Source organism: Leptinotarsa decemlineata, unplaced genomic scaffold (assembly GCF_025532065.1).
Source record: "Leptinotarsa decemlineata unplaced genomic scaffold, Ldec_3_MD MMD2_tig00026361_RagTag_RagTag, whole genome shotgun sequence".
NCBI lineage: Eukaryota > Metazoa > Arthropoda > Insecta > Coleoptera > Chrysomelidae > Leptinotarsa > Leptinotarsa decemlineata.
In genome coordinates this window covers 1989247-2004818 of record NW_027412704.1, presented here as the reverse complement: position 1 = coordinate 2004818, position 15572 = coordinate 1989247, and the positions used below count along the sequence as shown (strand labels likewise).

Here is a 15572-nt window from a genome sequence, read left to right as displayed (position 1 = left end):
TTTGGGTTTGAGATTTTCATAAACATAATCTACTAGTAAATCTAAATTAATACTATAAACAGAAGTGATTTCATGAGCATTCGTTTGACGGCCGGCAAAACTGCTTCAATCAACTCCTGGTATAGTCAAAGTAAAAGATTTTGTGCACACTCAAAGTTGGCGGCACTCACAAAAAACCATAACATAGAAATGAACCGGTTCAGGAACTGATCGCGATTAGACTGTTGAAATTCGATATTGGTGCAGTTATGATTACTTAAATCTTTGGTTATCTGTTTAAAATGTGGCGTTCTTGGACAAGTACTAATAGTAATAACGAGTGTGATAACAAGGCAGACTTTTTCCAATGTAATATAGTCAATAGTCGAAAACAAACCTCGTGAACGCAAGACGCAATGTGATACAGGATTACCAAAACCTTCAGATGTTCATCTAATAAAATCATTGAAGAGAACAATATACGACTGTATGTAATGAGAGTCCTACAACTGAAATCATAAGGAAGAAATTGAATACTTCCGGCCAGAATGTACGGAAGCACAGAAGGGCCACATATTTTTATTATTTGTTTTTCGAAAATTACGACTTCAAACTCGAAATTTCGACTTTTATCTCGAAACTTCGACTTTAATCTCGAAATTTCGACTTTAAAGTCGACATTTATTAATTTATTCATTAAAGAATAATTAATATAGATTGGATTTAAATTATAATGTAATATATATTTTTTCCTCTACAAATTTATAACTACACGGGCAGGTAAGTGTTATTAAATCAATTAATACTTAATTGAAAATAAATAATTAATGAAAAAAATATTTAATATGTATTTGTTGATGAAAAATAAAATTATTGATAATCATTTATAAAGTAATAATTTATAAACCTTCAATGAGCTGATTTCGATCGGGACAACCAGTTGATTTCAAATAATATTTAATCTGCGCTCGCGCTGCCCTCTATCTCAAAAACGATTCAACGTATAAAAAAATGTTTGAAACAAAAGTTGTAGAAAATTTAATTCTCTACAATATTGATAATGAATACAATTAGCATAAAACTCATTGGAAACGAGATATTGGCAAAAAACTTGCAAAAAGTCGAATTTTTTGACTTTTAACCCCCAATTTTTGAAGTTGCGGCCCTCGAATCATATTTGGATTTTGAGAATACTTTTATGATACCAGAATAGAAAAGTTTAAAGTCGACTTTAAAGTCAAAATTTCGAGATTAAAGTCGAAATTTCGAGTTTGAAGTCGTAATTTCGAAATTATGAGATTAAAGTCGAAATTTCGAGATAAAAGTCGAAATTTCGAGATACAAGTCGAAATTTTGAGTTTAAAGTCGAAATTTTGAGTTTAAAGTCGAAATTTCGAAATTACGAGATTAAAGTATAAATTTTGAGATAAAAGTCGAAAATTTGAGAATAAAGTCGTAATTTCCAAGAAACAAACAATAAAAATATGTGGCCCTTCTGCGCTTCCGTGAGAACGTGAGCTGCTGTGACAAAACTCTTCAGAATTGGATGAAGAAACTAGAATTCAGATTTAAAGTAATAAACAAACGTCAAGCAGTTATGGAAAGCAGAATAAATACTTAGAGAAAATAATTGAATATAGACAAGAACAACGGCAAATTTTCTGTTTGGACGAAACTTGATATGACACTCACGACACATTTAGAAAAGGTGACCTGATGGTTCGAGAATGTGTACGCCTAACATGCCTGCAAACAAATTTTGTGGCAAAAAAATTCGAGGACTGCAATATCTGCATAATAACATAGAAGCTAATATTTTCGAGGAATGGTTTGAAGACACATTGATCCCAAATTTGGATGCGAACTCACTTATACGAAGGTTTAGGTGTAGGTAGGTTGCACTATATCGTTAACTTGAACTATACTGGTAGGAGGATTTCAATATTATGAAATTTCGATAAGTCCAGATCTTTTTTTATTCTCTCAACACTCAACTCTAGATTTTCTACCACTACAAGACCACTAATAACTCAGTGGTTGTTGCGTATTAGCAACCACTTCAATAGATTGTGTCGAGAGAACAGTGGACTGTATATTTAAATCGTAAATTTCATCCTGAGAATGAAATAAATTTGTTCAGACTTACAGTTCTTGAAATCGTTTGAAAATACGGGGACCCCCAGTAACAGAATTATACCTGCAATCGATGATTATTGGCACAAACTTGATTGTTCAAAGTGTGTACAAACTAACATGCGGATTATGCCTAAAAGAGTATGAAGCAAGGACTAGAATATTGAAATATGCAGGTAAGTTCTTTGTATAACCTAAAAAAGCATCAAGAAAGGAAATCAGGAATATCCACCCCCAAGGGGGAGAACTAGGTAGTTAAAGATTGCATTGAATTTTGTAACTATTGAAGTTGGAAACCTGAAGCTTTGGGTTAATAAAAAAATATTCTGGTCACGAAACTCAATGTGACAAACTGAATTCTACGTGGGCGAAGCCACGGGAAACAACCATGGTAATCATTTATGCCATTGGCCTTGGCTCATTTGCAGTGTTCCCAGCTGACTCACCCACAAAGCCCAAAAACATTTCCCAAGATTAACAACTGTATCAATTTTCAAACGAGACCTTTCGTTGAATTGTTGCGATTCAGATAAAACTACTTCTCTTAGAAACTTGGAGGCATTTTATTACATCATTCTTTTGATTTATTTTCATCCCCTTGGGGAAAGATAGACGATCTTGGCATGGGTTCCAGTAATATATGTGTTCGAAAATAGTTTATTTGCAGAGTTTCATTCCGTCTGATTGATCGAGTTTTGGGAACTTGTCTAACTGCTGATGCTGGAACAAATCAATAGTATCATCTCATCTTGAATAGGGTAAGTTTCCAATTTGTTCGATTTGGTAGAATCCTCGAACATACGGTGTACTTCAAGTTTGATTGTGAGGGAGACAAATTTTGATCTGGAAACGACTGCAAAATGTTCAAGTCACTGAGTGGGGAAATCTCTCCCAAATGCTCATCAAATGGGGCATAAAAAGGGCTTCAAATCCCAATCCATTGCTGCCAGAGATCCGCGAGTTAACCTAACTTTTTTTAAGGACAGAAAACAAGCACTACAGGAAAATCCTTAAGGTGCTATATTTATTGGGACTTCTGAAGTTATCCGACTGTCAAGAGTCAAGACTCTTGACAGAAGTGGAACAGAAGTGATGCCAAACTAGCAGTGACATTTCGATCAATGAATTAAAAAAACAATTGAACAACGACAAAAGAAAATATTTCGAAATGAAAATTGGAAACATTCCCTTCCCCAACATTCCTACGCAATAAGATAAAGCAAAGGTCTATCGGAATACGACTATTTTCCCGACTAAACCACGACGGATATCGTGCAAGTTTCCACAAAGAGTTAGTTCTTGCAGATGCAAGCTCCGCTTGGAGCTTTGCTTATGAGATGAGTCTGTTGATAGTTAAAAGATTTTCAGTCGTTAAAATGACTTTAATTTCTCCAATACATAAATCATAAATTATTAAGTCTTCAATCACATACGAGTATATTCAATTAGGAGATGTGCAGTTCTGTTAGGACGCAAAACTATAATAATATGTATTCTTGCCACTCTGTTCTATCCTGCTAAACCGTATTTTTTTCATAACTCAGCCACAATGTGTTTTCATTGGAAATTTTCTCGCTTCCAGTCTTGAATCTCCAGCACAAACAAACTTCAGAAATATATTTTTTCTGAGCTGTAAAAAATCTCCATCACTTTCACTTACTGATATCGTTTATATTCCATATTATGGAAGTAACTAAGTTGATGATTCATAGTTAATTATTGAGAAAATTGATTTTATGGTACATTCAAAACAGCATTTACTAAAATAGAATGGCTGGATATTCCACTTCACACAGCCATACTGAAACTTTCCTGGGATCATAATAAATAACTGGAAATTTATTTTGTTATGTCGTGGGTATCTGAAAACGAATTTTTGGTCAGTTACTAAATGATTTTCTTTCATATACAGAGTAGATCACAGTTATCTTAAAAGAGTTTTTCAAATATTATATACAAATTATAGTGAAAAAGAGCATAGCATCTGTATGAAAACTTTTAGTCCAGTCAATACTTCCAATAAGATGCCAAGTTTTCGATAGCCATCATTTCATAAATGAACTGAATATAGTACAGATGCAAAAAGCTTCCTCCTTCTCAACTTTTGATCATGACCAAAATATCAACGTTGGACAAAATGTATGTGAAAAGGTATAATGTTTAATGTATAAGTTTGAAAATGACCTTATAGGACGAAACAGCACTAATTTTTAGTTACAAATAAATCTCTTACTGAGAAGCGCTTATTCTGCAACACGAATGTTTATCAAAGTCTAGGGGAGCATATATCACACGAACCCTCCAATTTTTACGCCATATCAATATAAATAACCTTATTGTGAAAAAACTAATTTTATAAAAGCCTCACCTGGGTAATTCGAGGTAACTTTTCCAAAAATGATTTTTTTCTTTTTTTGCTGTCACGTTTTTGTACGGCGTTTGGTTAGGATAATTCTCAGTCGTAATTAGTATCTGAATTAATAGACGTCATGTAAGAAGTTTTGGCATATTATTTACACCGACAATTTCAGTTAGAAAAGTTTTATTACGATTTAATAATCAGCGTCTGTATGAGGTCAGAAAAAAATGCACTCCTATTTTCACTGGACTAACACAATGAACAAAACGATGGAATAATATATTTCAACTTGGCAGGTAACACACGCTGTCAGTCGAGAAGTTTACGCTGGACATGAAGCTGTAAGTAATCTAGACAAGATAAATATAAGTCAGTCACATTGATAATTGATTGTTTGACAGTCATTTCCAGTCGATATAAGTGAGAAATCAAAGCGTTATTGTTATACGATAATTTCACATGAAAGTTTGATTTGAAAGGGGAATATTTTTAGAAGAGATTAATTTTGGGGGAAGAAAAATTTTGGCTTTCTACTTCATCATCATACAAAAAATGTAGGAATCTTCCAGAGAAAGGAAAAAAAGAAAATTGATTTCAAAATATACACATTTTTGTACACAGTTCATTTTTGAAGTGATTTTTTTTCTTTGAATTTTGGAATATACTAATGAAAAATGAATCAATTAAAGGTATTCAAGAGGTACAACCTTCATTATTTTGAATAAAATTCCAATTATGGGAGCTATTTTTTGTCTTATTGTTTCAATGTGTTTTCTCCATGATACATTTTCATCTAGAATAAGACCAAGTAATTTAGCACTAGGAGAGTAATAATTATTTTCATTATTGAATTTAATTGGATCTTTTGAATCAATTGATATAGAAATTTCGTGGCAAACTTGACCAAAAGTGAGAAAGGCGCATACTTCCGTTATTTTTCGTGTTAGGATGAAATTCATAAGAATCTTTTGAGTCCAGAAGCCACTTGGCACAGTATCAAGGTAGAAATACACTGGGTGCCTCGTTTTTGTCGGCACTTGAGTTTTATCACGCTGTATATTTCTCATGAATACAGATTTATTCCTATTATCCTTATAAAAATACGTGCAATAACTCACCGTTTTGAATCCCCTGTACATGATCCGAATTTCCTGCCTGGTGAACTTGGTCAACCTGCAGAGATCCTCCAAGGCCACGGGTATAGGCTTCGGTACCCTGGACGGTTCAATCTCGAACATAACCTCCTCCACTGGGCTGTCTGAAGGAGTGCCCATATTGCCTAATCGTCCTGTATTTTATTCCTACAATAATTTGTTCGTTATTTTCGACGTGATTACAGTTTCCAAATTGTTTCTGTTGAAGTTCACTAAAAATATTATCAGCTACCTATACTATATACTATATCCTATACTATATACTATAACAATTTTCAATTGAAGGTAACTCATATACAAATTGAACTGAGAGCTAACGGCAACAATGTTAAATGTTAGAACTAAATTCTTACCGGGGTCATTTTCATTGTCTATGCATCGCTATTGTAAGTAATTGAAAAGTAAGATGATTCCATAAAATTTGCCCCCCGTAATAAGATAGCTTCTGCATATCGATAGGATGTACGAGCGAATAGGTGAACCAGTTCGTTAAATACTTTGAAACCTCGGTAAACTGATCAAAACTTCGCAGGTCTATTATATTTGCATCCTCAAAATGCCATAACTAGTCATTCGGTTTCTTCTTCATCAAGCGTCCTTATCTGCATAGGCGTAGTGTGTTCTGTTTCTTGTGAAGGTGACTTTGTTTTGTATTTATTAAATATATTTTATTATATTTATTAAATAGACTGTTATATTTATCAACTTTAAAATATTAAGATAGAGTTGGCCGATACTTGTTCTTCAAAATACATTATCATAGATTTTCATCACATTCACACTTTATTGTAGGATTATTAGTTGACCTAGTAATTAAACTCAGGTATAAATGTTCGTTAAACTCAGGTATAACTGTCATTAATTAGTTTCCAGAATATTATTAGTTTCTAGGTAGATAGTAATATTTCAATGTATGTAGAATTCAGTTTGTTAGTGAACACGCTTGAAAAAGCTACTGTGCAGCGAAACACGTGTTGCGGATTTTGCAGGTTTGTTAATCTATTCTAGTGAAAATCTCACAATAAAGTGTTTTTCAAAATACATCAACTTTAAAATAGTTTTTGAGGTAAGTAAACAACTGACAAATAGCTGAATAATATTATTGAATTTTATTATTTTTATAGTATTAAGATGGATGTCGTAGCAGGTCCAAGTAATGTACAAAGAAAGTGGAAGTTTATGCCATTAGAAGAAAAACAGATTGTCTGTAGAGTTCACTAAAAATACACTCCGTACAGTAGAAGCTATAGCCCAGTGTTCATTTTTAACGGGAATATCCGTGTCGACAATTGAACGCATTGTAGGTACGTGAAAAAAAGGTGACTGGGATTGTGCAGGCTGCAAAAGTACATTGTCAAGGTAGAAAAAAAATTTAATTGGACGAGTACCAGAAAAAATGTGTACGCTATACCATTCATTCTCTCTTTTTGAGAATAAAGCACCAACCCTCGAATCTATTAGAACAAAGGTAATGGATAATGATCTCATTCCAAAATGAGCAAAGAGAAGTTAAGGAAAATAATGAAGAAAGATTTAAAATTTATATATGCCAAATGATCCCGTAAATCTGTCTTAATAGAAAGAGAATATATAGTATCATGGCGACGGAGATATCTTCGCTCTATTAGAGAAATGCGTTCTGTTCTCAAAAAGATTTATTATCTGGACGAAACGTAGGTGAATGCTGGTCATACAGTATCTAAGATCTGGCAAAATACTACTGTAACTAGTTATCGTCGAGCATTTGTGGACGGTTTATCAACAGGATTACGCGGACCAACGGGTAAAGAGCAAAGACTAATTGTCGCCCATATAGGTAGCGAGAGTGGCTTTTTAGACGATAGTGCAATAATTTTTTCATCCAAAAGAACGGGGGATTATCACGAAGACATGGACGCCCAACGCTTTGAAGAATGGTTTGAATCCCTTCTTTCACGAGTCGAGCCCAATTCGGTAATAGTAATGAATAACGCTTCTTATCACAGCCGATTAGTAGAACAGCTGCCAACTATAACCACCAGAAAAGCAGACATGCAGAGTTGGTTAGGACAAAAAGGAATACCATTTTCCGAGGACATGGTTAAGGCCTAACTTATGAGTGTCATTAAACTGCATCATGATAGATATCACCAGCATGTGGTGGATACAATAGCTTGTGTTGAAGGCATCACCATTTTGAGACTTCCTCCTTACCATTGTGAGTTAAACCCGATATAATTAATCTGGGCTCAAATTAAGGGTTACGTAGCTCGTGAAAACGTGACATATACAATTTCTGATGTCCAACGTTTATTAGAACTCGCAATGGAACGCATACGGAAAGAAGATTGGGCTAATGTTGTAGCCCATGTGATAAAGGAAGAAGAGAAAATGTGAAAATTGGACGGGATGGTAGACACTGTTTTCGACCAAATAATAATAGATTTAAGTTTGATTGGGGATTCCTCTTCGGACGAGTCAATGGATTCTGATACTTCATGAGCATAACAAGGGTAATTATTTCTTTGCTTCGTAGTTCTCTTTCTTTATAAAAGGAACATAATAATTATTTTGTAAATTTTTCTGGTTTTTTGAAGGCATAATAAGAAAATGTAATCAGTTTTCCCAATGACACCAGGTAGCGCCACCTACTATAACAATTTTTACGTAATTACCGATGTGTTTAAATATATAAAAATATTATTTTGGTACGCCTCTGCAGAGTTGGTAGGAGGATTATCCGTTGGTCACTTCAAATACGACGTTGCTATCGAATCACCTTCAATTGAAAATTGTTATAGTATATTTATCAATTTATTGATACTTTTCGTTATAATTTGTACAAACACGTTCCTTTGTAACTTTTGGTTCTTGAATACAGATGAATTAGGTTATTTTTCTCCTATTCATCATACCTGTAAAAGTATACAGAGTGTTTCAAATTCATTCCTCACCATCGGGATCTCGGAAACTATGAGAGATGCGAAGATGGTTAAATTGGGGCGTATTTCTCAATAATATTACCGTGTTAGGAATCACACGTTAAAAGGTAAGACCTCGTTAGTCCTTAACTCGCACAAGTTTCTCAACTTCTGAGAGTTGTCGTTCGTATGGGGGCGACAGCTGATTAACGGAAAATCAGATTTCAAACAAATTTTTTTAAACAGATTTATTTTCAAATCCTTCGAAAAATAAAGCCAGAAAAATAAAAACCGAAATTTCTGTTTTTTCCAGATATCTCCGGATACACTCGGAATTTCAGAACTTTCCCAACGGCATATTGTTAGTCAAGTAAATGCGCAAAATTGCCCCAATTTAACCATCTTCGTATCTCTCATAGTTTCCCGGATTCCAGTGGTGATGATCGAATTTGAAACACCCTGTATAGGGCGTTCCAACGAAAACTTAACTCCCCTGTAAGTCAGAAACGGAAGTGTAATCAAAAATTTCAAAGAACACGTCAATTTTTATTTATAGAGGGACTATATCTGATTTACAAATTATACTCGAAACTTCACCCCCCTGCGATAAGCAACTACTACCCCTATTTTTTTCAGTGGCTTGGGGGGAAGTCGAGTGATACATCTTTTGAAAGGTCTTTTGTCCCTTTATTACTTCTGTAATCTTTTTCGAAATTGGTTCATTCGTTATTGAGAAATTAAATGCTGAACGTTATATTTAAGAAAAAACAGAAAATTCGTGAAGTTTGTGGAAATCAATTCGTCAGGTGTAGTTTTTGGAATAAAGTAATGTCGATGGCAACAGAATCAACGGATAAAGTGTTCAAAATAACCTCCATTTAGTTCTATACAATAATACAGTCCACTTTCGAAAGCGTTCCTTACAGACAGAAATGGCGGAGTTGGAGGTGCAGTTTTAGGACATGTACAAATAGATAGTAGTGTATTTCGGATTCTGAAAGCCGACAAATTCCATCCTTTCAAAATTGAGCTAGTTCAGGAATTAAACGAAGAAGATCCTGATCGTCGACTTCAGTTTTGTGAGGAGTTCAGCAAGACATTGACCAATAACCCAAACCTACTATACAATACATGTTTTTCAGACTTAAGTTCTTTCATGTTGAATGGTGCAGTGAATAAACATGATTGTCATTAGTGGAGGGATGTGAATCCTCATCTGGTGATGGAAACACATTCACAAACTTCTGTGTCGGGTCGTCATGTCGTCTTGCCGTGTCTTGTCGTGTCGACGTGTCTTGTCTTGTCGTCGTGTCGTGTCCTCTGTAGATTTCAATAGAGTGGGGGCCACATACTGAATTTGGATTTGTCTGGGAGAATCCCTTGTTCAACTGACAAATTTATTAGATATGTCACGGGAAAACTCAGTACTACATTTCCTAAAAAGATTATTAGATATCCCATCAAGCCCACATGAGTTATATTACCTCAAATTCGTAAAAGGGGGAATGAAAATAGTGAACTTGAACAAGTAGGTATCATTATTTGCGCAAATTCAAGATCAAACCCGACCTTAACTGGAAAAGTGGCATGTTTACTGAAATTCACTTCTCAATCACTAACAACGTAATGCTTTCAATAACGGAAACAATTTACTCGTCAACAACTCCAAAAAAATAACCTCAATACCTGATAAATCAGATTTCCAAATGCTATCTCAGGTAATAAATATCTTTAAAGTACTCACAGTGACTTCCAATCAAAATATTCGCCTGTTTCGCGTCTTTAGAGAGCCGCCGTCCTCATTCACGCTGGCCTGCTAGATACGGGATTCAACTACGGACTGATCTATCATCTGTTGAGATGCAGTAGTGAATTGTTACGCCTCATCTTTCTCTATTAATAGATCATGCAGAATGCAGGTTCACAGCTGGGGGAAATTCGACGTCTAGCAGCGAAGCGTTCGTTATCTGTGCCACATGGGGATGAAGGAGACGCTGTTGATGCCTGCAAAGAACAATGATCAGTGAAAGGGAAATTGAATTGATATCTATTCGTCATCATCAAGTTCAATCTGAAGTTATGTGCCTTCGTCAAAGGTAATAGTAATCTAAAGGGTCTTTCGTATGACTTATCCAAAGCTTTTGGCTGTGTCAATCACAGCATATTGCTTCGGAAACTCACAAGGTATGGTTTTAGGGACAACACTCATATTTGGATTAGTTCATACCTTTCTGATAGATAACAATTTGTAAGAACGTCATCTAACTCAGACGTTGTATTAGGCCCTATACTGTTTCTGTTATATATTAACGATTTAACCAACATATAGGAAGAACAAAACCGCCATAAATGTTCCGTTATACAATAGCTTCCTCGTGGGTTTTTATAGAGATTCAAAATCGCAACACGTCTTTTGCTATACAAATTTCATCTGAGTTTAGTTGAGAACTAATCTAAAATTCAAACTCACTAACTAGACATGTAATAAGCTAGTTACCGATCCAACGTTAGAAAATAGATTCAACAGGAGGATATCATTCAATTCTATTTGATCATTCAGTAACTTTTCAGAATTCTCAAACCTAGTGGTTTCCAAATATTCCAAAAGATTGAGTTTCAAACCACCTTCGAAATGTCATACTTGCTCCTTCGTCAAAAGATGGTTTGCAAATATGGAATTGGTTTCATATTCAAAAAACTACTCCGGTGTTCTCTCATTCTTTGGGAAAAATTTCTGCCAGTTTGGCCGATATAAAGTTACAGTCAAGAACCACAAGTCAACTCATATACTCCTGATCTATCGGACACTGAAGTTTTGTCATTATTGTTTTTAATAAATTTGCTTAAACTTTTGAACTTTAGGTAAAATTAACGATGGTTTTGCTGGGGACAGCGGAGTATGTTAAAGTCCCATGACGCTTATTATCGTTTTTTGAAGTGAAGTAGTCGATAATATCTGCCATGTAACTGTTGTTTGTGGCAATTTTTCTTGATAAAATATAGTTCCTTGAGGAATTGTTTGACAATGTCCGTATAGGATGGTTTTTGAAAAATTGCCACTGAATTTTGATACTAAATTAAAAACAGCGTCAGAACAATGGATGCCATCGCAACCGAGATGAAGTGTTATTATGAATTTCATTGCTGAGTTTGTCCACAGAAATGTTAGCTAGCAAAACACCCAACGGGTTTCCTATTATTAGTCCTTCGCTGCATTAATGAAACTTTTCATTAAATTGAAAATAATTTTGAAACAGACAAATATTAAGTAGCTATAGTCGAAGTAAACAGTATTGTGCACACTTAAAGTTGGCGGCACTCTCAAAGGCCAAAAGTCATGAAATTAAACTACTTTGAGTAGTGCCTAGATGATGACAGTACGACCAGCTGTCGAAAGCGCTCGCAGATAATTAAATAGAAGTTATAAAGCTTCAAATCCTTTTTGTGACTCACATTCAATATTAAAATACTGAAAGTAAAAGAAAATTAGTTGCATCATTCAAAAAAAAAAAGTATATATATACAGGGTGTTTGGTAGCTGGGTGCAAACCTTTAAGGGGGTGATACACTAGCCCATGTAGAACATATTCATACAAACATTTTTATTTTCTAGCGCGTTTTTGATTTTTAAGGGAACTTTTACGACTTTTAGTACAAAAACCCAAAATTGGTCAATTAAATGCTAATAACTTGGAATCTTAACAGAAATGTCCGGTTTTTTAAATTTATTTTAGTAGTCTTATGTGTCCCCAATCGTACTAAAGTAGTTTGAAGCACCATTGTGCCCAAAAAAGTTATGTACAGAGCATTTAAACTTTACAAAAAAAGAAAGAAAATAAAAAATCTGACCTTTGATGCCAATTAAAAAAATAAATAAAATACATTCAGGTGTTCAGACACCTTTGAAAACATGCTTAGTTATTGCTCTTTCGTTTGAGGTATCATTTACCTAGCTAAGTCTTAAACTTTTTTAATTAGGGTACCTCAACCAGTTAAAGGTCGTAAATATAGATATTTGAAAAATTAAAAAAAAAAGTAATTTAAATGAAATTCAGCTCAAAAACCTTTAAACGAAAATCCTAAAGCAATATGCGATATTATTTTTAGACTTACATGGAATAATAAGAAACTTAGCCCAACTTGAAAGAAGAGAAAACTGAACAAAGGCCGGTGCCGGTGGCATGCCTTTCGCTCCTGCAGGTGTTGTTTATTTTGGACTATCGAACTTTTTGTTGTGTGTGCTGCCATGGCTGAGTTTACGAGTCATGAACAAGCCGATATCATTTTTATGTATGGCAGAGCTGATGGTAACGCATCTCTGGCACGACGTTTGTACCAAGAACGTTACCCGAACCGCAGGTTCGGGTAACGTTAACATGTATACATGTATACACAAAAAAATCGTATTACGTCAATTCATATCTTCAATTTATTGTTTTTCACTCATTTTTACTGCCCTGAAGAAGCTTCCCATTAGAAGCGAAAGCTTGGCAAAGTAAAGCAGAGTTTGATTTTTGATTTTTTGACTGAGAGACCCTGTTAATCCATTTTTCCATACATTTCTCCAGTCGCTAACATTATCCAATGGGTCCAGTGGATTAACGGGGTCTCTCAGTCAAAAAATCAAAACTCTGCTCTACTTTGCCAAGCTTTCGCTTGTAGTGGGAAACTTCTTCAGGACCTATAATTCATTGAGTTGTGGGTTTTTTGCCAATGAATAACATTACAAATCATACTTTCAGTAAAAATGAGTAAAAAGCAATTAATTGAACATATAAATCGACGAAAGAGAGTTGAACAATAATGGATTTTTTTGGTTTGACAAATGTCATACCTTCACATAAATGACATTTTTCAATGGGCATGATGATTTGATAATCTTTGACTGAGAGACCCCGTTAATCCATTTTACTGTACATTTCTCCAGTCGCTAAGATTCTTCTATATATATATTTATATATATCAAAAATCCAAACTGCTCTACTTTGCCAAGCTTTCGCTTCTAATGGGAAGCTTCTTCAAGGCAGTAAAAATGTCAATTTATATGTTCAACTTATTGTTTTTGACTCATTTTTACTGCCCTAAAGAAGCTTTCCATTAGCAGTGAAAGCTTGGTAAAGGAGAGCAGAGTTTTGATTTTTGGTTATGGTTATGGTTATTTGATTCTTATATAAGTTATCTCCCTAATTATATTATTAACGGGGAGCTGTTGCACTGTATCGTTTACTTGAACTGTAAGTCTAGAATTCCCTAATTAATCACAGAATCTACATGGTTTATGTCTCAGAGCTCTAACCAGCCAAATTGTTTCAATTGGCGGAATATTGAGAAACAAGTTACGGACATAAAACGATATAAATTTAGAGTTATCAGGAAGAGTTATGTTTTTAATGTTATTCACTGATTATATGTATCATTTATACTAAATTTCAGTTTGAAAGTAGTGTGAATTTCAATCAATTGTACGAGCATTTTTGACATTTCCACACAATGAGCATTTCAGAAATTTCCACCGACTTTCGAAACGACAGTTTCTTGAACTACTGAATAAAAAAATACGTTAGAACAAAGGATGTCATCACAACTGATCTCTTCAAAAATATCAGTCCTGTACTAGAAGCGAAATCAGCACCGAAACAGCTACCCCGACCCCTCGACCCACTCCTACCACAGATCTTATCTCCCGACCATCCCAAGACTTATGTCATACGCACCTTCTGAACGCTGCGCCCGCCGCCTCCACTCTCGTCGAGGTGTTCCCTGAAGACCCGACGGCGGATCGATCGGCCGTCGCGACGCTAGCAGAAACTCACAGGGTAACTTTGATGGAAGAAGCCACCCGGAGCACGACTTCGCGGAGTGATCCCGGACTCGACCCGGAGCCTAAACTGGTCCGTGTGCTCGGCTGCAGACCGTGCTTGAGGCAGCGCGCGCAGCTGTACGCGCAAGCACGCTGGAGGCGCGAGGAAAAAACGTGTCACTCGCATGTGGCCACACGCATCGTAAATACCGAGCCGTCTGAAGTCATTTCACATTTTACATTCCAATAACTCTTTCAAATCGTGCCGCTATTTCACTTATTCACTGCTGCTTGTAGCTTTTCCGAACTAATTCGCGTTCTAAATTAGAAATGAAACGCATATTCGGTTACCACCCGGTATGCGGCCTAAATACCGGATAACTAGTACCTATCCGGCAGCGGCGGCTCGTCAGAGGAGGCAAGGGAGGCTTAGCCTCCCCATAAAATTTGAGGCTATTCATCGCAATAATTCAAAAGATATTGACAAATAATACATAATATGCCCGAAAAAACGCTATCACTCACTATGTAGTACGTACCACACTGTATCCTGCATCAACAAAACTCAAACACACCGCCCATGAACGAATAACGAATAAACCATCAACCCGAAATAATAAATGCCATACGTTGCAAGGGAGCCAAACCTCCGAAATTTTCAAAAAACACAAGCTTTGCGAGCCCGATCCAACCAGCGTTATACGTCCCGATTTGTACTTTTAGTTGCAGAAATTACAGCGCTAGAGGAGGCTAGCCTCCAGTTGGTCTCCGTTAGTGTACGGCTGCGTTTGTAATTATTCGGACGGAATGCCGTGACGGACCGGGACTGAAAAATATTTCGGTAAATCGTTTTAGTGTTTCTTGATAATATTTGTCATTTGTGTATAAAACAGGCAGTATTGTATTACAGAAGTGCTTTTTGGTAATATTTTTAATGTGTTTTTGAAGTGTTTTCTTTCAATTTCAAGGTGTTTTCAGGTTTTCACATTTATTATGGATTAGCCGGTTGGTTGCTGACAAATAATTTTAAGTCGTTATCTTATGATAATAAATTTTACATTATTAAAACTCTGGGAAGGCCTCAACCAAATTTGATTTCAATTAAAGCGTCAGATAATCGACAAAGCAGTCGAGGATTTAATATTAGTTGGTACGATTAATGCGATTGGTTAACCGGCTCCATTAAACGAGAAAAACTTTTTTATTGGCCCTGTGTTTTATTTTCTGTACAAACCGTATACCAAACG

At 35.4% G+C, this 15572-nt stretch overlaps 1 protein-coding gene across 1 annotated transcript in view; it reads right to left on the bottom strand.

The window, feature by feature from the left end:
- LOC111502802 (A-type potassium channel modulatory protein KCNIP1) overlaps positions 1 to 14390 on the bottom strand; it is a 56053-nt gene extending 41663 nt beyond the window's left edge. Inside the window, exons 1-3 of the mRNA XM_023156962.2 lie at positions 14240 to 14390; positions 10270 to 10529; positions 5590 to 5772 (exon numbers count right to left, since the gene is read on the bottom strand). Coding sequence (XP_023012730.1) covers positions 5590 to 5745 — 156 coding nt within the window. The 5' untranslated portion in view covers positions 5746 to 5772; positions 10270 to 10529; positions 14240 to 14390. The remainder of the gene's footprint in view (positions 1 to 5589; positions 5773 to 10269; positions 10530 to 14239) is intronic.
- Positions 14391 to 15572: the final 1182 nt, after the last annotated feature.